A 24,419-nucleotide genomic window follows, 5' to 3' on the forward strand; every position below is an offset into this window, starting at 1 on the left:
CTCAGGCCGTCCAGCTACTCCACCCAAAGAATGACATCAAATGCAGCTGTCATCAACGCCGCTTTGTTAGTGGAGTCAAAGGTTGCATGTTATGTTGTAAAAGCAACGTCCACCGATAACTAAACAGAAACCCAAAAAACAACCCGAGATGTTTTCAAAATGAACCGAGCACACTGAACTCCAAACCAATTTCAATAGATTTATTATGTCAATTATTGGGATCATGTCTGTGAAAGGTGCTTTATAAAAAATTAATATAGTGCTTTTCTACTCTGAGTACTCAAAGTGCTTTTATACTACAAGCCTTTCACCCATTTATTTACAAACACACACACACACACTCACACACTCTACAAGCACATTTTTCAATGCCAATGTGTTTTTCATCTAACATTCACAAATTCACACTCCACTGGATGTATTGGGGACAACTTAGGTTTCGATATCTTGCCCATAGATACTTCACTGATCTTTCGATTAGTTATTAGTAGATCCATTTTACCTCCCGAGCCACAGCCGCCGCTGTGTCCAAATTTCTGAGTATGACTGGAGATAGTAAACAACGTTTATCATCTAAACTAGAAAAACTTCCATAGGAAATTAACCTTAAGGGCTTTGTATGACTAACAAGATGAAAACAAGCCAGCTTCCAAAGTAAGTTCATTTTAATTTTGAACCTGCTGTTACTTGTGATAAAGTTGAGTAAATCCTAAAGACGGAGCAGTTAAACTGCACTAAAGGGTTAACTTTGGCCCGATTTAGTTCTTGCATACAAGCAGAACACAGCAGAAGTACAAGAAGGAACTTCTGAGCCTCTAAACAAATAAGCTTTCTGTGCCACTGTCAGTCATTATGTTAATTCACTAATGCAGATTAAAAAGTAATTGTTAACAATGTTTACACATAATAATCTGCCTTGGCTGACTGCTGTGGAGCAGATAAGAATAGGCTGTAAAGATGTCCAGTGTAGGGCTTTATATGCTTCATTACACACTTTTGTTCCCAGTGAGTTAATTTAAATAGATTCTGTGGGCACAAAACCAACTGTAACCTTATCTTCCCCTTTCATTTTCTCTCACCCGCTCCACACTCACCTTGTGTTCAGTAATGAGGTGTCGGTTTAACCTGCAACTTTTTGTGGAAGTTGACTTTGTGTTGATCAGAGAAAAACCTGAAAGTTTTCTGTGAATGCTCACACAAGCTGTATGTTGCTCAAATATACAGTCTTAGAAAATACTAGCATTCAGAGCAAAGCTTCACTTTACCTTGGCTCGATAAAACTCAAAAACCACACACGACTGTTGTAGAAAGCTTGGGAAAAACGGCAGCCTCAAAAATAATCATGCATTATGAAAGTTTTACATTTTGTTCCAGAGGTAAGAAAACCTATTACACAACCCAAATGAAATTTGTTATGCTAATAACTAAAAATCCAACCACTGAACTGAAGTTCCTCATTAGTATGTCACACAGTGCACTTGGCTAAGTGTTCATTTTATTTACTTATTTAATATTTTTCAGCTTAGATGCCTCCACTCAACAATTTTCCTCATAACCTCTGGATGTTCAGTGGATAAATGTCACGACGCAAGAGTCGTGCCCACGAACTAACGGAGAGAAGAGAAATCTGTTGAAGGTTTTAGATTAACGATTATGGGTGTTGTGTTGTCTTAAAGTCAAGCGCAAGGACAGGCTTCATTTTTCAATACTGACAAAGGAAATGCTACATTAGATACTGCATTGAGTTGCAGATACTCGTGGAGACCATCCCTGGATAGACGTGACATTACGACTTCCACTCTCTTCACGTCCTTTCATTCAATAGTGACTTGAGGATAAATGACGCTTCAAAGAACTTAAAGGACACTTTGCTCACAATTTATTCAAGGGACATATTTGTGGTACTGACTCTCGACAAACCTCAGAGCAGTTCACGCTCCAACAAAGAGAGGTTGAGTAAAAATGGAAGGTGAAACAAAAGCTTAGTCTATTTTGTAATCTCAGAAATTCCTGCTCTCCCTCAAAGATTGGCACTGACAAGCTGATACTAGTCAATACTAGTGTTCGACTTTATGACTGAATGTGGTAAATTTGACTTCTAATCTCTGAACGAAATAATCAATTGGCCTAATCATCGTTTCTCCTTAAGAATGAGTCAAAACTGAAACCAGATGCAGTGACTTTACAATGGCAGTCAAATGAGGCGTTTTCAGAAGTGGGATTTATTAACATTGCAAGAGAAGCACTTTTGTCATAAATGCTCACCTGGCAGTTGTTTCTGTATCTATACCACATTGCCTGCACCTTCTGCATCCCCATTTAAGTGATGATTTGTACTTCTCGAGTTACTTTAATGATGCCTAAAAATCTAGGGACAGCAATGCCGTTCTACAAGGAGACCACATCTGTTTCTTACATATGCCACGTGAAAGTACAGGCGACACAGCTGACAAAATGATATGAGAAATGTTTGTTATTCGGGTGGGCAACCAGTGAAATTAGTGATGAAATCCATCATAGAGCAGGAACAGCAGAACAGAACGAAACAGATCACTGTGGCGTCGATCCGTAAGCTGCCGACATTGTGTGGAGAAGGAAAACATCCATAAAGCTTTTCATAGTGTACAATGGTTTCTTTAGGATACCAGTAAAACACTGTTTTATTCTTTCCATTTATGTGCAAGGTATGAGTTCATGGCAGAAATTACAATATAAACACTTCGTGTGCGTATCGTAGTTGAAATAATCGGGGTTTACAGACACTGTAGGGGCATATCCACCTCCAGACTCAGGCTGCTCATCTCAATTTCGAGGCAGGGGGTAAGAGGTCAGCTGCCTTCTTGCGCAATTTACAACATCTTCCTCTTCTCAAACTCCTGCAGAGATGGACAACACAGAGGAAGAAGAAAAGAAACAACGTGACATGAAGTGAGACAGACGTGAATGATTTATTCATGCAGAATTCACTCAGCTCTGTTTTGATCCCATGTATCAGATCTGCTGTTGAAGGGGGAAAACAGAGGCGGCTAGAGCTGTGGAGTGCCTGTTTTTTTTTTTTTTGTTTTTTTTTCCTGGAGAGTGCAAATCATGTAGCACGCACATCTCACTAAGTTCCAGTTGCCAGCATTAAAACAGCACACTTCCTCTGATTGATAGGGACTACCCATCTGCAAAAATCTGATTTATGCGTGGTTATGGTTGTTCTGTTTATCAGCACGGTCCAACCATGTGACTATAAATGAGAAAGCATTATGTTAGCCATTAAAAAGGATGTTGCTATTTACATATTCAATTTGGGAAATATCACACAAATCATAGGATGATAGAATACGTCGTTCCCAGAGAATTTTCCATTCCACAGGAGGAAAGTAACTTAATGCAAAAGTCATTTATCAGGTCTACAGAACACACAAGTAGTCATGCACATGTCGGCCTATTCCTCTGTGGCGTCTGGATACCTGAAGGTCTACTGCCACCTTCAGGAGGAAACAGGCTTGTGTTTGAATAATGTAAAATGCTCGGTAGCCAACGCAAGCGCATTCTTTAAAGCAACAATTAGATGGAGTGGGAGGAGGGAACTGGGGAGCCATGATCTTGTTCACCAAGTTTGTGCTTTACAGATGAGGTACAATTAGAAAAGGGGAGGAGGTTAGGCTTTTGGCTAAAAAAAAGAAAAAAAAAGAAAAAAAATTAGAGGACACAAAAAAAGGGTAATGGGTTGGAAAGAGTGGCAAGAAAGACAAGAGGGGGTGTTTGTGACAAGCAGACAGATGCTTTGTTGGTCCATGTCAACAGACACTAACTCAAAGGTAGGAATCATAGCACTAAGGTAAGAAAGCAGAGCCGTCTGTGAGGGAGGGGGAGGAGAAAAAAAAAAGGAAGAAGAAAAAAAGAAGCCTTCTTTGTGAGACAGCGTCTAATGGTTGACAAGTCAAGAGCAAGAGGGGGAGTAAAAATGAGCAAAGTAGAGGTTGCCACTCAAAAGCGACAGGTGAGAACACGCCTGGATTGAAACTGGGGAGAGCAGACGAACATGTAATGTGAAAGAAAAGCAAAACCTTTACAAGCGAGCAATGACAGCTGTGACACTTGGGCGCGGATACATGAAGAAAGCAGGCATTGTAAATATGGTCAGCACGCCTGCTTTAACTTTTAAATATATTACAAAAACAAAATCCAGATTCGATATTTTTGTGTCTCCATAAACCTTTGCAGCTTTATCAGCAGGATAAGATAATACTGTGATTTTGTAAACAAGTAAAAGGTCATAATTATTCTTCCTTTGCATATAAATTAAGTTGTTCTCAGATAAATATAGGTTTACTGATTTCTTCTCCTTGCACCCAGCGCAACTAAATTTTGCCTTTGTTTATCATTGCGAGTGTGTTACTACTAATTTTTGGCTTTGTGTGGGACGTGGAAACCTACAGGAGCTTATTGTATTTTTTGCATTTCTTGCTGGTCTGCAGTGGGCAGAGATTGTTTTGAAATGGATGTCACACACATAGTTCAGCAACAAAGGAATCTCATGACATTTGTAAGGCTGTTTGCTTATAACTAATACTGCATGATAAAAACCACATCCATGCAGCTCTGTTGAAGATTTTTTTTGTAGTGGGGTGCACATAAGATTTTCTTTTCCCCCTTAATTTGGGCGTTTAATGTTATTTGGAGATTCAACAGTTTAGAAGTTGTACTGTAACAAAAACATACAGTACATGCAAAGAAAATGTTTTTAGTTAACTTGAATAAGAAATAAAAAGGGTGTCCTAGCACTGCTGAAACAATAAAAATGGCACAAACACTAAAAGGATGATCACAATCCTGAGATCTGTGGGAAAGAAGGTGCAGCAAACAAATTGTAAAGATGAATAAAATATTCCACAATAAATATCAGGAAAAAAGAGAAAACTTCAGGCTTTAAATCTTTTAAGGCTATGACTTTATATCTAGTTAAAAATGAGCCATGAACTGGTCGTTGTCTAATCTTCATCCTGTTACCCCCCGTCTGATAGAAAAAAAAAGCCGCTGATTCAGTGCGTTAGTGCAGCTTGATGCTGAAGATGTACACCTTGTTCAGTTTCATTTTCCTGTCTAACATGCATTAGACAACAAAGGACCAAAGTTACACCCGAGGAATAAATATTCCTCATTCTGCTGCATTTTATTATTAATATTATTTTTTTTACTTTTACTAAATTTTCAAATGGCTACACACAGAATGACAGAAGGAGGCACTATTAGTATACTGTGTCCTACTTACAAGTGAGCTCTCAGTCTGAACTTGATTATTCTTATGATGAACATGGTGCAAGGATTGGAGTGGGAACAAAAAGCAGTCATGTTCCATTAAGATGTTTAAGAGGTTAAACTATTATTAACACTTGGAATTAGAGATTTTACTGAAACCTTGGCCCTTCTGAAATGTCAAAGTTTTCTCGAGCTCACAAAATACTGTTATAACATCTGATTGCATTTGATGACGCATGTATAGATTTCTGCAGATGCACGTTTGGACTCCTGATGTTCAGGTTCATGCAGGTCAGCTGACACAGTAATTCCCCGGTTGTTGTTCCTGCCTGCGGAGATAGCATTATTTCTACTTTCTTCTCTTACATGTTATTACTCCGATTAAGGCGGTCAATGAGATTAACAGAGATGTATGAACACAACGTGCAGCAATATGAGCAACCACGCAGCACGTTTTTCATCATTACACGCAATGATTATGAATTAAACTTTGGGAAAGAAAGTCATGTAAATCTATATCTGCGTGCAGTTGTGCCAGCAGTGGTAATGAAAGTATAAGATGATGAATGGGTGTAATACATGCTTTCACTTTTTATACATCTTGTTAACAGTTCTTCCCTAGAGATAAACTGAAATAAAGAGGCAATGCCAGCAACTCTGCCACAGTAAACACACATTTATTAATTTCTGCCCTTCTCTTCTGCCTTTATAGCATATTAAAAGTTCAATCTCAGCCTTTGCTACTCAGAAGAGATAAATAACTAAATAAACCTCCTTACATGAGTACATTAACTGTGATAAGAGATACAAGTGACCAGGATCACAAGATATTTTGGTCTGCAAACTAAAGAGAAGAATTATCACAATTTCACTTACATGTAATTATGCTTAAAATATGTTTATTCATTAGTTGATACATTGCATAAACTTTAAAAATAAAATAAATGCAAACAAGTATATTTTATAGTTCTACATTAAACAATGAACCACATATTTATGCATGGGGTAGATATCATAATTTTTTGCTTTCTATGCATTTCTTGTCCTAATTTTTAAATTGCATGTATCTGAAAAAACATAAGTGTGACATAAATTGTTTGGGATATAGTTAAATTAATAAGAATTCTGCTTGCTTCTGTTTAAAGCGAAGCATTTTTAACACCGTTCCCACCAATGACTAAATATTCCAGCAATAAGTATTTTCATATCATGCGATACTGTTAAATTTAACTATCAATCAGCTCTGATCCACACACAGACACATGGGGGGGATTAATTATTTATTGGATCACCTGCTGAATTTGTAACTTCGCCCATGACATTAATAGTCTCTAATTTTTGTGGCAGTTTTGTTTGAGAGAGAACAACTAAAAAAAAATGCATTTTTCACTCAATGAAATTCAAATAGATTTGTATATATGTATGCATGTACAGTATGTAGGTAAAGTATTTAAAACCCAGCCAGAATTCCCAAAGCAACGGATTGCAGTTTGTGTGCCTCATGGGGACACATGCCAATGAATTACAGATACCCCTGATCACAATTCAGTATGTTTAGAAATCACACTTGTTCACAGAATCTCTTCCTTCTATTCCAACCTTTCCACCACCACAGGTGAGACCAAAGAGCTGTCAAAAGACTGCAGAAGACTACTGGTTTAAGCCAGGGCCTCCTCGCGGTAGGATATCCCAGACCGGAAAACCTTACCCAAGAAGCAGCCGTCTCCCTTCGATGTGGAGGAGTAGCAGTTCTACTCTGAACCCCTCGCAAAGCACTGAACTCTTCACCCTATCGCTCAGGGAGAGACCATCCACCTTTCGGAGAAAGCTAGATTAACAGATTGATGGCTTTCTCATCAACAATGCGCCATTTGGTGACAGACTGTTGCATAACATTTAAGACAGTTTACCGACATAAGCCATCAATTCAATTTTACCAATTAGATTAAACGTCAGCTAGTCGACTAATTACACACATACCTAGTCGTGGGTTTTCCAGTATGACAATGTCCCAAATCATATATAACAAAGACGCCAACAAAGGAGTGCCTAAAGAAGCACATTAAAGTCATGGAGGAACCTATCCAGTCTCCAGACCTCAGTCCTATTGAAATACTGTGAAGATTCAAGCTGCCAAGTATCATTTAGAGAGTGTCAGTAAAGAGGGGTGAACCAAAATCCCTCCTGTAATCTTGCAAACCTGGTGATCACCTTAGAAAGCATCTTACCACTGTGCTTTCCAACAAGGGTTTCTCCACCAACTACTAAGTCACATCAAATACTTATTTCAATCAATGACAAGCAAAATTTATTAAAAATAATTTTGCAGTGATTTTCTGTCTCCCTCCATTAAAACAAAGCTATAACAATAATAATTTCTTTATGTGACCAAACTTAAAAATTCAGGAGGGATCAAAATTATATCCCTTACTATAGAGACTTTTTTTTTCTTTTTCAGGGCTGTCAACACTAACGGGTAAACGCCATCATCACAATTAACGAGATTAAAATTTTTAACGCAATCAACCCATCTGGAGCGTAGAATGACTCTGAATGTCTCTGCCAACGCATTTTGGGCAGTTTATTCAAAGTTTGTCCGTTCTGCGGTCCAGATGCGCTCCAAAAATTTTAATCCCGATGACGGCGTTAACACGTTAACGTTGGCAGCCCTAGTTTTTTTTTTTTTCTTATAAGAATCTTACTGAATTTAGGTTTAAAAAAAAAAAAAAAAAAAGAAAAAAGAAAAAAGTGCTCCTTACACAAAATAAACCTTTTGCAAAAGTTAATGTACGTCACTGGACTCCCTGAGCATTTTACTGCTGTAGGTGGATGAAGCAGAACTTGTTGATCAATGGTTTAGCAGTTTAATATATAGCACTGAATCATAATTTATGAACTCATCATACATTTCATTTAAAGTTTTTAATCTGAATAATACTGATAATGATAATAGATGCGGACAGATAATTTTTTTCTAAAAAAGAAAGAAAGAAAGAAAGAAAGAATAACTATGGCTTTTTCTCTAAAACAGACTCTCATTAACCAACTAGTTTGCAAACACAGAACAGTAGAAAAATGTTTAAAATGTGGATTCATGATCAATTTAAAAAATAGAGATATAGATAAAGAGAAAACTCCAGACAGTCAAGAGAATTCGGTTTGAAATGTTTGTATATATAATGTGTGTATACACGTGTTTGGAAGGTGTGTGTGTGTGTGTGTGTGTGTGTGCGTGCGCGCAAACTATTGATGTGGTTTTTGCCCTTTATTGCAACTTAGAGACAACACTGTTAAACTAACTTCTTAAAGACTACAACCACAAAAACATGACAATGTAATTTCACCTTTCATTTTCAGCAAGACTCTGATTTTAGGCGACAAAATTGGGTTACTCTAACAAATACCAGCTCTGGATCAAGCTTAATTTCACCATGACAAAACCATGCAAATACACCCACCTGGGCATTTGTTATTTATGGCACTGCTAGCTAAAAAGCTTGCTGTTCTCAACTGATCTAAAGTTGCCTGCAGTCATTTCTGACAGTTATCAACCACTGACACATTGGAGCCGTACTTTCCATCACTGTTCATGATTACTAATCTTTGATCCTTTGAATATTTACTGGTCCAAGTGACTCACCTTGAACATAGTGCTGCCCAACTGAGCAGGGGACATGCTGACTACAACTCCAGCTGACTGGAGGGCTGCAATCTTCTCTTTGGCTCCACCCTTTCCGCCAGCGATGATGGCACCAGCATGGCCCATTCTACGGCCAGGAGGAGCAGTTAGACCAGCGATGAAGGATACCACAGGCTTTGAATTATCACCCTGGAAAAGGAGGAAAAGGAAAATCGGAACATAAAAATGGGGTGAAGATGCACAGAAAAGGGGAAACTGCTCAAGAGAAAGTGTCAGATGCAAATAGCATCAGAAAGCACAAGAAGAGAAAAGTTGAATCCTCTTTCTGCACCTGCATTTTATTCATTCATTAGAAATGAAACACCCCTTGTCCTCCTATTAGAGAATCCCATGATAACAGGCTTGTCTAACCTGCCATCTCTGTCTCAGTCTGCAATATTAAAACAAAAGGGTCAATCAAGCCATTTAATTGCATGGGTTGGTGTATGACCAGATAGGGGTTCAGGCTCCCGCCGTTTCATATCATCTCATTTCTAAAATGGTAATTAGTCATGTAGGCACTGATTAGCTCAGCACCCATCTATACTGCTTTCTCACTGATGGATGATACATTCAACAGTTAAGATCATTTCCAAGGTGAAGAGAGCTAATATTTCATCTTCACCAATAACACAACTAGCAAGGGGGACTGTGTGTGTGTGTGTGTGTGTGTGCGCGCGCGCACACACACACACACACACACACACACACACACACGTACAGCAGCTAATATTTCATACTTAGGAATAACAACATAATTGCAGAGGACTGCTTGGTGCGTGTGCGCATGCACAAATTTAAACTAGCGCACAAACAAACACAAGTGCACGCACACAGTCTTAGTCCTGTGCTTTCAACAGAGGCTGTGGCTCATCCGGTGAGCTGCTTTCAGAGGGTGAATGTGGCATGCTTTACAGCCTTTACAGCAATATAGTGAGGTCCTTCAAAGACACACACTTCAAACTGCCATTTCAGCTTCAGATTCAAACCTGACACTGGCAGGAACAAAATGGCAGCTACTAATATATACTAGAGATGACTTCTGATAATTAAGACTCACAGGACATATACCAGCCGGGGAAATGCTGAGGACCTTGGCTCAGAAATGCACCACTAATGAGGCATTAACACTTGAATAGTTAACAGGGAAATGAAAATAGGGAGGGAACATCATTTTAAAGTGCTCTAAATATGTTGGAAGCATCTGCTCTATGCATCGAAAATGTATGCATAAAAACAAATTAGCACAAACAGCCCACTCAGTATTCAGGAGTCAAATCACGTTCTAAATAAACAAACCAACCTCGTGTGGATCAAGTCTTAAATCTAACTCAAACGCAAGAGGTTTAATTACTCCATTAATCCCTGCTTCCCCGGGCTCCAAGTAACAACTCATACAGGGAAGGGTGTCATATTACAATATCCCTTTACCCGTCTTTTGTCTTCCACTGTTAGCTGTACAGATTTATTACCTTAATTATGAGACCAATCGCATAATATAACGTTCTAACACCTCCTCTGTGCCAACATGACTGGAAAACGCCTTTGTTCTATAAACACAAAATACCCTGCTCTAAATTGAGGAATTGTTTTCATAAGCTTAAAAGTAAAACTGGGACACGCAGGTGGCCTCACCAACATGATGAGGGCGGGGTGTAAATAACATGTGCCAGCGCTTCAACTTCAGACTTCATCCAAACTACAGCCTTCCTTCATTTTCAGGGTGTTTTTTTTTTCCTCACAGAATAAAATGCTTATTTAAAAGGTCAGTGGAGATGGGGTGAGGACATTTTATTTATACATACCCACCACAGTAGTCGAGGTGCCAAATACTATGACGTATTTGGCATGCATGACCCAAATTTTAATATGGCGTGGAAAGCCTTTTTCTGTTAGAAAGCCTGTGAGACTCTTGTATTGATAAACCGCTGATACAGGTGATGTTATAAAACCACTTTTTACTTGGCAATAGAGGGCATCAACACCAATGAAGGCTTAATGCTGACATATGCCCTACATCATAAAATCTGACAGCAGAACCTAGTGGGAAGTATGAGTTTGTTTTCTTGCATTTCACTGAATTAAAGCAGCGGTAGACAAAATAGTGTGCAGTAACTCAGCTGTAACACTGATGGATACTGAAATCAATACTTTCTCCCCTTTTGGTCTAATATGTCGTTCGCACGTCAGGAGATCAATTTATTAAATGTTGCATAACATAAATCAATCATGACACTCAACCTTTAATTTCAATGGGCATTGAATACACAACGTGTCCAATGTGGCACAATTTGTCAAGCTAATGCGAAACGGGGCATTTAAGAAACAGTTTTGGGTTTAACGTCTTGAAATGAGTAATGTGGCCCTCTGTGAATACATACTGAAAAAGCTCAGCACAAAACTGTTTATTTCACATGAGATATTTTAATCTTTCCTGTACTGGCTGTGTTGTGCCAGGTTCAGCCAAGGCTCAGCTGGGAAAAATAATAATTTGCTAAAAATAAAACGCATCCCTTCAATAAAACCCAGTTATTATGGAGTATGAACCTGTTTTTGAAAGATGTCGAATCAGTTCGGAGGTCTGGTTATATAAAAAGAGAGTGGATGATGTAACCACGCTAAAAGACCAGAGAATAGTAGATTTGTGGTGGTGCTGGTGTGTCGAAATTTTAGCAAATAAAAAAAAAAAACAAAAAAAAAACTGATCGATTTATACTGTAAAAAAACAAACAGAAACAAGAATGACCTCCATGATTTATGAAGTCTGCTACATGTGCTGCGCTCTAGGGACGGCCATATCGTTTTAATCTTTGAGCGTTTGTTGAATTACACAGAAGTTGATAGTTTATGTGACGACATGTTGGTCTGGTAGTGAGCATATCTACAGCTGCTGGTAGAAGGTGATGGCAAGGCACCGTTGATACTAAAAGATGGAAATCCAAAGACTATGCCAGCTCTGTGTTCAAATCCAAAATAAGATTAATAAAAATAAGAGCCTTTTTGAAAAATCACAAATCTATCAGAGGAGATCAAACCAAATACCAGAATATCAAACAATGACCATTAGAGAGATGTGTAAGATTAATGCTTAAATGTGGGATTTCGTTTGGAACAAGACATAAGGTGGGTTGATCGCTTATATCACTGCTGTCAATCAAATTTAATCAAATCACACCTACGCTACCCTGATGACGCACATTGCCTGTTTTATAATGTGCTTGACACTAAACAATAATATTTGATATGTTCTTTTTCCCTCCACTCACCTTAGACCTTATTTTAGATAAATCCAAGTTTCAAATCAAACTGAAAGTTTACTGGACCAGGTTTTGGAGTTTTCCACCCTGCGATTAAAACCAAGAAGATACTGACAGAAGCAAAACATACTTACGTGTATTAACATTTTATTTTAAGGTAGCCTACTGCTTATTCCAGACACTGCCATTTTCACTTATGGGAGCACACCGCTGGCAGTGCATCAGTGACTTGAATTTGAATGTATCCAAATCTAGAAAAGTTGAGTTAAAGTAAAAACAATGTCTTCAGATATCTTTCTACCCTTTTTCAACTATTACAGTTAAAGAATGCCATTTTATGTACGATGTTCTACACAACTAACTTTCAACATGAGATCTGCAGCTTACTCCCACGCTCTGCTGGGCTTTTTCTTGCATGTGTTTCATTTGAACTGTCCCTTCCTGTCAACACTCTGGGTGATTGGGTGGCGGGTGTTTGTACTTTATTTGTAGAGTGTGAGAAGTTATTCTCCTGAGACGCCAGGAGGAGATTTGCATGCATTAGAGAAGCTGAGGGCAAATCAAATTCATTTCTTAGCTCGAGAGCACCATAAGCGCGCACGTGGACACAGAAGCAAACACATGCACACGGAAAAATTAACAGGCTAAAAGTATTCAGACCCCGAACAAAAAATTATTTTTTAAATATATACAAGTTCACAGCCACTGGGATACACAAGTCAATCCTCACCCGACTCTTTATCATATGTGGTCTCACAAAAGGTTCACTGTTCATCAGCACTGCTGATTTCAGAACATGTCCTGTGAATCATACCTTCATCCCATCTGTCAGCTTATCTTGATCACACAAATCACACTGACACAGAGAAGTAAGAAAGCCAGCCTGAAGATACGATCACACTCATAGCTCATATGATGGCTTCCAGTCTTCACTTGAGCTGACATATTTTGAAAGGGCATAACTGAGAGCTAATTCAGAAAAGGATACATTTTTTATAAGAACAGATATATGTGTTAAGGTGTGTGAGGGGATATTAGCAGGAGAGTGAAGTGAGATTATGGGTGTCCAGTGTGTCATTTCCTTACAGAGTTGTGCTGTTTCAGGTACTCTGCTGCATTCTCCTCTGCATTTCCTCCAATTTCTCCAATAAGAATAATGCCCTCCGTCTTGGGATCCTGCAGGAACACCTCCAGACAGTCTATGAAGTTTGTGCCATTAAATGGATCCCCGCCAATACCTTGCAGGAGACAAAGCAAACACTTGATAATGATAATGCCTGTGAAGGAGGATCACATGGCTGTTCAGGCTTCATCAAATAAGCAGCCGCTGGAAGCCAGCTTCACGTCAACAACATCCGATAACCACTACCAAGATAATCTGGGGATGCTTTGCCCGGACTGTTTCACACAACAATTAATATTAACTGATTTAATTTCCCTGTAAATCTGGTCTCATTTTCATTGAGCAGTGCCTTGATTAGCAAATGATGTACAATATACTGTATATCAAGTGACTTTTAAGCTCTAGTTTAGCATTTCAGCAGGGCAAAATTGACTCTGCACAACAAATAAACATTGGACACAGATCCTTTAAATGTCCTACTACTTGCAATGCCAGTGCTGACCAGTGACAGAGAGCTAAAGCAATGAGCTGGAAACGCTGTAAAGCTCTATAAAATCAAAAATAACTGCAGAGTCATTTCTGAGACATTTTGTTAGGGGAGAAAAAAAAAAAGTTCAACTGGACAGAGTCAAAAAAACCAAACATTCTCAATCATTTTTCAGTTTTACCTCAATTGTCCCAAATCATCTGCATCTCTGCGTGGTACTTTAATGTCTTTTGTTTCATATCCAGGAAACAAAAATTACAAAGCTTTTGAAAACCACAAGGGTGCAATAATCATTTTTAACAATACTTTCCATCAGGATCTACAAAAGCATGGGCAAATATCCACAAGACAAATCTCCACAGACTCAATGTCTTCTTAATTTATATTCGCACCATTAGAAAACCTGGCAACACCAAGAAAAAAAAAATTACATGCATACTAATCAAAGCGCACCCACATTAACAGCAACAAAGATGACAGTGATATTAAATATTGCATTAACTGTAATTTGTTGTAGCCCCTAGGTCATACTCAAACTTCAGAAGTCACGAGCAGACCCACCAATAAACTCCGTTTAATGAACTCTACAATATTTAATACTGTTGCGGCACTAGCTTTATGAAGTCTGGCTAGAGGACACTCCATAATTAAAATGTCTAAATAATGATGAAGCCAAGTTGTTTTTCATTTAATTCCAGAGTCCAAGTAGCTCTTTGATATGGATTTTCTGGTGGCACACAAGTTGGCCAAAAGAATTTGTTTTTGTAAAACAGTTAATCTTTTGATGTTTTGCCAAGATGTAACAGAGCTGGATGTGATTGTGTCGTTACTGAATGTCAAGATGTTCTAATAAAATCTAAACAGATATTCTGAGCTGCCTCCTAGAAAGCAAACATGCTGATGCTCATACTGTGAATAACAATAGGGAGCGATACAAAATTGACGAATGAATACACTGGGTTTTTAAACAGCGGGAAACAGAGTTTGGGAAAATGTCACAGGTTGTGCTATCAAGCAGCATGTGTTGTTAATCCATGCTGTAAATCAATGAATTATTAAAACAAGGCTATGAGACACTGTAGAGAAAGTAGGGTAATAAACAGATGGGTGGGTTAATGGAAAGTCCCACATAAACATGTGAGATATGCAGAAAATATGATATTACCTGCAATCCTTTATCTGCTTTTATTTACCAGCTACATTTGTAATAAATGTGTCATTATTTTACAGAATGTGTAAAAGCTAGTATTGTCTTTTTTGAGATGTACCTAAAAAAAAACAAAAGAAGCATGAATTTAAGAGAAAAAAGGATATATTTAAGATATATGGTACACAATCACATTTTATGTACGGCTATAGATGAGCGAGTGAGATGAAAAACACTATCCTTAAGATTTTCAGGACAAAGACTTTTGAAAGTAAGTTTCTATATCCATCTGAGCCACTCAATGGATCTGTCCGATCTCAATAGGGCTCTTCAAAGATAGCAGCACCTTTAATGCTCAGATCTGAGAGGAATATTCTGAGCACTGATCAGAAAAGTGCCTTTTTATTAGAAAACGTCTGAGCTATTTGCTGAAATGTATTAGCATCTGATGAGTTTTAGAGCAAGGTGATCTTCCAAGTTCACCTTCCTATTTCTACAGAGTCCTGTAAAATATTTTTTTTTTTTTTTTTTATTTAATCTCTGGAGTAATTATTAAAGATGAAAGTCTAATATCTTATCACGTCTAAGGTCCTGCCAACATTCACAGTGAGGTTTAAATTAAATATAAGGATGTGATGTTGAGTGCTTGGTAATAAGTGACCAGCATGTCTTCAAACCAAATGCAGCACATACTAATATAAAATTCTCTCTGTTCATGCCTACAAAATCTCCCTGGCATCTACTTCGAGCAGTTAAAAGCTTGTTTTATGTTGCACAGATATAAAAATGCATTCAACAGCACTGCGTGTTCAGTTTAAACTTAATATGCCAAAAGTCATTGGTAGCTTACCAACACAGAGTGACTGGCCCAGGCCTACTTGCGTAGTTTGATGCACAGCTTCATATGTCAGGGTACCCGATCTAGAAACAATGCCTGAAAGAAAGAACTTCTTAGGTTTCTTTGCTTACAGTTAAACATCATTAAAAGAAATATTGGTCAAAGGTGATATAATAAAATAAAATGCAGCTGCCATTTTTTTGTCAACATCTTTTCACCAAGACATAAAATACAAAACGGATCACCATCATAACAGCTGCTCCCTCTATGCTGCGGTAAAAAAATAAAAATATAATAATAAATGGCAGGCGATTTACTACATATATAACAGACTTCCTGTAAAGGTTCACTAGCCGGGAGCACATGCTGCACGTCAAGCTGTCAACAGCAGGAGCTCGATGTAAGATCTAAATAGTGCTGTGTTTAAAAATTAAAAAAAAAGGAAAAAAATTTCAACCTGGAAAGAAAGGCAGCGTGTTTTTCTTCAGCCATTTAATGACTGTGGTTGGAGAAGCCTGAACCAACAGGTGAGTGTTATTCATTTTGAATTTTGACCCCTTTATTGAGTGTCCCTGTTCAACTACTAGTTAGCACCAGAGATGGGCAATAACGCGTTACTTGAAAAAAGTAATCAGATTACAGTAACGAGTAAAGTAAGGGATTACTATTGCAAAATCGGTAATTAGATTACCGTTACTTTCCCATAGGAACGCTGCGTTACTGCGTTACTAAAACCATGATTTTTTTGCGAGAATGTCTCATGACAGTGACGTAAGCGAGTGCGACGTTCGTGACAACAGCTGTGTGCAGATCAACAATGGATCATATATCGAGTGCGGGAGAGAGTATGAGCGTGCAGCGTTTAAAGCGTGGAAGTACTGACCTTACTTTGAGTTTGATTCCATAAAAAGTGACAAAAACATTAGCGTCCGTTGTGCGTAGGAAGAAAACTTTTTACAGCGAAAAAACCCCCTAAACTTCCAAGCGAGCACCGAGTGCGCAACGACGTAATGGGAAACTCACAGAGAAACTCGCAGATTCATCAACTGACCGCAGCACACCTGCACCAGGGTAAACCTCCGCCTACCCCCAGTCCTGCTTTACAGGTGAAAATAGAGCAACAGGACCGCTGAGTCTTTGACTTTATTTATTTTCTGCTGTGTTTTACTTGCATCTATTTGAAAGAGTGAGTGTAAACACAAAAAATATTTTCTTTTATGTGCTGGAATGTGCAGAAAATAGGTTTAAATGTTAAACTAATTTATTCAAGTCAGAGAATGTTGCAGATAATTACATTTTTGCTTGATGCATAAAGTTAAAAGATTAAAACTAATAAAACAAGTTTAAAAAAAGAGACTTTTCCATTTGATTACATTTTGTATGATGGATTATGCAGAAAAAGTAGAATTGGGCTGAAAGATCTATCGCTTTATCACCTCTTCAGGTTGTAAATCGTGTTTTTAAAAACTAACTAAGTAACTAAGTAATTAATTACTTTTTAAAATAAGTAATCAGTAAAGTAATGGGATTACTTTTTGGGGGAAGTAATCAGTAATTAGTTACTGATTACTTTTTTCAAGTAACTTGACCAACACTGGTTAGCACAAATATCTAGTGAGCCAATCACACGGCAGCAACTCAGTCATTAGAATGAGAAAAGAAAGGTGATTTTAAGTATCTGAGCGATCCATGGTTTTTAAATAGCCTGATGTACTGATCTGAGTATTAAAAAAAAAAAAAAAAAAAAAAAAAAAAAAAAAAGCTGTTGATCTGCTGGGATTCCCATCTTTAGGGCTTACAAAGAATGGTGTAAAAAAGAGAGAATATCCAATGACAGGCAGGTCTCCAGGTGAAAATGCCTTGTTGATGCCAGAGGAGAATGGCCAGACTGCCTTAGGTTAATAGGAAGGCAACAGTAACTCAAATTACCACTCGTTACAACCAAGGTATGCAGAAGAGTATCTCTTACACAACTCTTCAAATGTTGAAGCAAAAGGGCTACAGCAGCAGCAGATACCACTCATGAACAGAAAAAAGGAAACTGTGGTGACAATTTGCACTGGACCACAGAAGACTGGGGAAAAAAGGTTGACTGGTCTGAGAAGTCTTGACTTCTGTTACAGCAGTCGAATCTCTAAGAAATGTTTCTAGCATCTTGTTAAATTTGTGCCATGAAGAATTAAGAAGGTTCTGAAGTTGAAAGGGAGTCCAACCTGATACTGGCAAGGTGTGCCCATTTAAAGTAGCCAGTGAGGGCATACAACACCATGTAAGCTCTCTAGATTTCACACATTCTTAAATACATTAACTTTTGGCATTTTAAAGTTATATTCAATTATGCTTAATGTTTAAAGCTTTTGCCTGTGTGACCTTAGACACATCACCACTCACCGATTCTTCCTTTCTTGTGAATGTGGCCTGGCATGATGCCAATCTTACATTCCCCAGGCTGAGAAAACAAATAAAACCCACATATTTCAGTGTATATCTAAAACAAAACACATTGTTTTTTGCAGTTCACATTTGCAGTTCATTATTACTTCATTGTAATTTTTTACAATTTAAAAACCTGTTTTTAAACTTTTTCTTCTATAACAATAAGTAATAATAATATAATAAATAACAATTTTTAAAAAGACAGTCATTTGTCATTTTCTCCATTTTATCTACTGGATAAACTCCCATGATATTAAAAAGGAAAAAAATCACTGTTATTATTAATGCATTAAATCTCAGGGAGTCCATGAGAAGGAATTTGGGCTTTCAACCCTCTCAGCCACCCCCACTCACAAAAAAAAAAAAAAGGAAATAGAAGTAAGTATATTTGTCCTCCGCTGTGTATTTATGTATGCACTTACATTAATGACTCCTGGGCAGTTTGGGCCTATGAGGCGAGTAGCGCTCTGGCGCAGAAGCTTATGTTTGACTTTAACCATGTCCTGCTGGGGGATGCCCTCAGTGATGCACACCACCAGAGGTATCTCTGCGTCAATGGCCTCAATGATGGCTGCTGCCGCGAATGGAGGAGGTACATAAATCACAGAGGCGTCTGCCCCTGTGCCCTGCTTTGCCTGAAGCAAAGAATAAAAGGCATTGGCATTGCATCAAAAAAAAAAAAAAAAAAAAAAAAAAAAAAAAAAGGGACATTCTCAAGTTATGAAACAGTGCCACCTAATGTTACGTTACAAAAATCCATCTGCAAAGGATCACAGTAGGAAGAATACAAACTACATATTTTAGTTCTTGTTTTTAAAAAAGAATTACAACAGCAATAAGCACAATTACAACACAATTAGACAAGGAGTCACACACACCTCCTTCACAGAGTTAAAAACTGGCAGGCCAAGGTGGGTCTTGCCACCCTTGCCAGGGGAAACTCCTCCAACTAACTGGGAGCCATAGTCGAGAGACTGCTGACTGTGAAACGTCCCCTACAAGTGAAGAGGAAGAGAGCGCAATCAGTTTGTGTACACATGTGTAATGAAATGGGTACAGCCACTTCTACTGCACCAACATTGAGATATCATTGCAGACAGAGTGGAAGTAGGAAATATGATGCCATCCAAGATTAATCACCGGTGCTGCTGAGAAAAAGGATAAATACAGAAACTAGGCTGGATTCTAGCAGGGGGTGAAGGCACCGGTAAATATATTCAATGAGAAGGAATCTAAATGATCTTGACAAATAAGTAATGATGTAAGCTAAGTTTAATCTCCTAGCAGAACATTTGAAAAACAAATCAAAAGCAGCGTTGGATAGTCGCCAGCGCCGAGTGTGAAATATCTCCCAAGAAAGTTAGTTTACAAAATATTTCACACACTGTCACTTCCATGTGGGCCACGGAGAACATGTCGTGCTGCACTGCCAAGGTTTGTGCATTTTATTCTAGACACGCAGGAAAGCGATTCACCACTTTTCTTCAACCCTGCCCATAGAAACGCGTAAAATATGATAATCTCAGACATCCTAGCTCAAGCATCGGGTTAAGCATAGTTAAATCTCAAGAGTATACACATTATGATGCACTAATACTTGATCTGCAAACACAAATGGGCTGTTTATAACAGTCTGTGAATGCTGTAACTTTAGTAAGACACTTTTAACTTCCACGCCTACACGTAAACAGAACATTTAGAATATTTCACATGATCAAACTACAGTTTCAATAAAGAGCTGAAAGCAACTGGCAAACAATATATGTGCCGTACACATGCTTTAAGACTTACTTCAATGAACAGGATACAGCCGCAGTAACACTAAGGGATCACAATGCATTTTGTAGATCTGTGAAAGAATAATTTAACTGAACCTCAGTTGCACCTTTGCAGAAAATGAGCTCATGAATTCAGACCGAACTGATTTTCTGCTGAACGAATCCTATCTGCGTGCAGTCAGTTAATTATCACTCGAGAGGCTGAAACAATGTAGATGGAGCAGCACAGACCGTAACTACAAGCGCAAATAAATGACCTTAATGTAAAAATTATAACCAGCCTATTAAGAGGAATTAGAAGCTATGAATCAGCATTTTCCCGCCCATTTGTAATATAGTTCTTCACCCTGCTAACTTTGCTGTTTTTGCCGGTCATTATTATCGCAAATGTTGGTACAATAATTTTGAAAAATGACTTGCTTATCAAGCCAGGAAGACACGGCAATGTGCACTCAATAGCACTTGCTTCATTTCTCATCCTTTTCTAATTACCCAGAGTGTTCACTAGAACTATATTTAACAACCTTTTATTATGTTGAAGAGAAAATGGAAGATGAAAAATGAAATGTGAGGAAGGACGCGGGGCGGGGGGAATATAAATCTGTGAAGTCCACGTTTCTGGCTTGTTGAACACACTTGCCAAGAAGATTGTAATTCTCCTTCACTGCCACTTTTCAAAGCAAATCACATAAGGTTTTTCATGCACGGAAAAAATAATAAATGAATCAAAGGCTCAACAATCTGCCAAGCAGAGTTAAGCTTGGTTAAAACCATGATAAAGGGTAGTTGTTGGGGGGAGGGGGGAGGGGGGGAGACAAGTCAAATTAAAAATGAAAATTATTTTCTATTTAAGAATAAGCTGGAAAAATTAAAGGATCAAACTTGATTTATAAGGCTGAAACAAATCCACAAAATCCACAGCAAACAGCAGAATCACAGCAGTATCAAGTGTTCCAGCATTTACACAAACTTAGCATCAGGGACTTTTTACCAAACACTTTTACATTTTGCTAACTTTAACTATTTAAATTATTACAGTGCCGCAAAGCCTTGAGCCACCCCTTATTTCTTTGTACTTTACTTCAAAGGAGCCAGGCTTTCTTGTATTTTTAAGGTGCTCTTGAACAATACTTCTCTGAGCTTTTTGAAGGTCTTTCAAAGCTGTTCTTTGGACACTGAATGTTTTTTCACTCATTTATAGCCCAGTTCTTGACACTGACCTATGAACAAAGCTCAAGGGACAAACCAGCGTTGTGTTTACATAGCATTGAAAAAAAAGGTTTTTAAAAAACTGTTTTAAATTGTAGTGATGGCAAAGCTTAAAGCTCTACAGCATATGAAGAGTATCCGAAAGTCTGGATGTAAAAAATCCAGGAAAGACATGCACCAGCCCTTCAGCTGATCCTCAACTGATCACTGATGCCTCATCAGAAATAGACTCGCTGGAAGTCATGTCCCACAGGTACACAAGAATTGGATTGAAAGTCAAATGTAAAAGAGTCCTATGGAGTGATGAATCCACGTGTGAAATTTTTGGTTTAAGGCAGGTGCAGGCTGTGTCATGGTTTGGGGCTGCATTTCAGCCAGTGGTGTTGGAAATCTTGCCAACAATTCATAAGTGTTGGACTTATGAACACAGGAAAATCCTCAGAGTCTGGACCTTAACTCTATTAAGAACAGAACAAAAAGCAGTTAACATCAGAAGGTCATTCAAAACAGCTTTGAATAACCTTCGAGAAGCCTGGAGAACTATTCCTGATTATTCCCTGAATGTTTGCACATGTTTTAATAAAGCTCTGCACTTACTTTCCGTTTTCCCAACAAAACAAAACAAAATGACCAGCAGACCAAGGCTTTTGCACAGTACAGTATTTGATTCCATTTTAAACCTTTTAAACAACTTTCAAATTGTTAGTGAAATTATGATTCTCTGTTTTGACATGAGTATGTGCCCTGAGAGAATAGAGTAAGGACTATGTTTGGGTTGTTAAGGAGTAATAAAGGATTCTGCTCTCCTTGGGACAATGCAGGAGCTTTTCTTCATCTTAGCCAAGGTTTTAATGCTAAAATGTCTGAGACAAATCTCTAAGACACAACAGACTTATTAGGCTGTAAACATAAAATTAACTTGAACTACACTGACATAACTTGTGCCATTAAAACAAAACTGAATTTAGGCAGAAATAAAGAATGAGATTTTTACAGCTGATGGAGATGCACTTTTAAAATGTCCTTCTGGTAATCTTACTCATACAGAAAGTCTTTGACATACAAAAATGAGGAATTGTGTGTGCAGTAAGGAAAACCTGAGATTTCACAACAAGATTGCAGTAACTTAAACTGATGTGAAGCAAAAACAACGAGAGGTTTTCAGTCCAAACCTGCTTCCCCGTGAAACCTTGGCAGATGACCTTCGTGTTCTTGTCGATGTACAGGTTCTTTCTTGTGCCTGTGTAGCAGTGTCTGACTCCACTGTGCTGCACTAATGGACGGGGGAAAAGGGAACAACAGAGTTTTTTTGTTATTTGTGAGAACTTAACATAGAGGCAAGACTACACATTAAACCTGTTTTGTTCAAAGGAGACATGTTTTGCAACAAGTAAACTGCAGTTTCTCTCAAATCTGAACCGATCCTAAACCACTCTTCTCACAGTGGACAGCAAAGTGTTTAATCAAATATTTACCTTTCAGGGGAACCCTAAGCTCCACACTGTTTTTGGCAACAATCTTTTACCCTCCAACTATCCTTCAAAGTTGCTGAGCAACATTTAAAACTTTCTTTTAAGACTTACAGAGATATGTTTTACAGAAAATGTTACCAAAAAAAACCCCACTCAATTTTTAAGACTTCTGTTCAGTTTTATGATAATTTTAGTTAACCTACGGAGGCATTACAAGTTAGTTAGTGTTTGGTGTAACAATGTGTCCAGCAGCTGCAGGTCACGACTCAGTTGAAGAACTTTAGTCAAGGTTTATGCATGCTGCGAGGCATCTGATAAGACAAAGACTGTAGGTATTACATAATTTCACCTAACAGGTAAAATGAGAAATATGCTGCACTACTCACAACATGGCTATGAGACACTTTTACTACTAAACTACTGCATTAATGTAAAAAGACTATGTAGTTAAACTCCCCTCACAGCAGAAAATTACCATGGAAATCAATAAAGAATCAAATATAAGAAGAACTGATAGTGACATTGACGACATTAATATAAATTAAAGCTCATCAGTCTCCAAGCAGCAAATGGGTAGCTAGGTGTTTCATATTTTACAATTCACATCCAACTGCAAGAAAAAGAACAATGTATTTTCTCATTGTGCGTACACACAGTTCGAAATGCGTTTTCTATACAAATATTAATTATATTAAAACTGCATCTGTCTGACTAATAACAATTATTATTTCAGTTCTTGCAGTTCCTTCAATGTCATGTGAGACTCGAGCTTGTCTTGTGGTGATCCTTTCTTCCCTCTTACTCACTTTGTGAAGCTACTATTCAAAAATAAAAGGTGCAGCCTATTTACTAAGAGGACACTGCCAAAATAAATAATATGACACCGCGATCTCTACAGGCTAAAACAAATAAACTCACAGGCTTCTTTTGCCGAACACACTGTCCTGTAGCCCAAATGCCCCAAAATCATTCCTGTTTTTCTTTTTCAGTTCAGCCCTAACGCGTGTTTGTGACTGGGCTAATATTAACCAGCAGCCTGACTAACTGAACTTTGGCCCGCTTTCAAACCTCCCAACAAGACACAATTTATCAGTGAGATAAGCAAAGTTCATCTTAGCTAAAGTCTCAAGAAAGGCGTACTAAATTAAAGTTATGTCGCCCTCTAAAATCTAACGCAAACTTATTTTTACATTTTTTTTTAACTGTCAGAAAGTAACATGCAAATAAACTGCCTCAAAAAGTTCATTTAGCTGCTTTCAGTTACTGCTCGATAACATGGGCTGATGAACCTGCTGTCACACACAGCCGTTGTAGTTCACAAGACATGCAAGGTCAAAGATCAACGATCAACAATTAACACTTGTACGGAAGCAGGCTGGTAGGTGCTTAAAGTTAGATTTTATTTAGCGTAAGGCTAAGGTCCTGCTAACTGTCAGTGAGTTTTCCCTGCATTCCTCTACGGTCTCCAGGCTAACGTGGCTAACTAATGTGTAAGCCCCCTGACAGCCAACCCACAGGAGCCTTGCTAGCCGGTGCAAAACTATACGTGCCTGCAAAGCTAATGTAGAGCACACAGACGGTAAGTATACGTGCGATACCGAAAGCAAACTGTCAAACAATTTGTATGACTAAACTATTGTTTGCTACAATACTTACAAAGCAGCCTAGCAAACAATCTGCTGTGAGACATCTTCGGTCATTCACCAATGACACTGGAGACTGAGGACCTCTCACAGGGATCTT

General features: G+C 38.2%; 1 protein-coding gene across 2 annotated transcripts; it reads right to left on the reverse strand.

Moving 5' to 3' along the window:
* Positions 1-1,856: 1,856 nt before the first annotated feature.
* On the reverse strand, positions 1,857-24,419 carry suclg1 (succinate-CoA ligase GDP/ADP-forming subunit alph). 2 transcript variants are annotated; one of them, XM_026171099.1, is made up of 9 exons: positions 24,333-24,419; positions 22,377-22,477; positions 19,096-19,212; positions 18,640-18,852; positions 18,173-18,230; positions 15,794-15,877; positions 13,273-13,424; positions 8,891-9,079; positions 1,857-2,876 (listed from the first exon to the last, which is right to left on the reverse strand). In XM_026171099.1, the coding sequence occupies exons 1-9, from the start codon at positions 24,364-24,366 to the stop codon at positions 2,850-2,852; spliced, it is 975 nt and encodes a 324-aa protein (XP_026026884.1). In that variant the 5' UTR covers positions 24,367-24,419; the 3' UTR covers positions 1,857-2,849. The 2 variants fall into 2 exon arrangements, with proteins under 2 accessions (XP_026026884.1, XP_026026883.1); XM_026171098.1 differs by lacking the exon at positions 24,333-24,419 and adding an exon at positions 23,595-23,816.

This window comes from Astatotilapia calliptera, chromosome 6 (assembly GCF_900246225.1).
Source record: "Astatotilapia calliptera chromosome 6, fAstCal1.2, whole genome shotgun sequence".
NCBI lineage: Eukaryota > Metazoa > Chordata > Actinopteri > Cichliformes > Cichlidae > Astatotilapia > Astatotilapia calliptera.

Bases quoted from the DNA above. Each gene is read 5' to 3' on its own strand.
- suclg1 (XM_026171098.1), bottom strand. From the start codon at position 23,646: ATGATTTTGGGGCATTTGGGCTACAGGACAGTGTGTTCGGCAAAAGAA. The intron at 18,231-18,639 runs GTAAGTGCATAC...TTGTTTTCTCAG, and splicing joins ACTGCCCAGGAGTCATTAAT to CCTGGGGAATGTAAGATTGG. The intron at 9,080-13,272 runs GTAAGGAAATGA...CTCCTTTTCCAG, and splicing joins ACCTGAAACAGCACAACTCT to GGTGATAATTCAAAGCCTGT.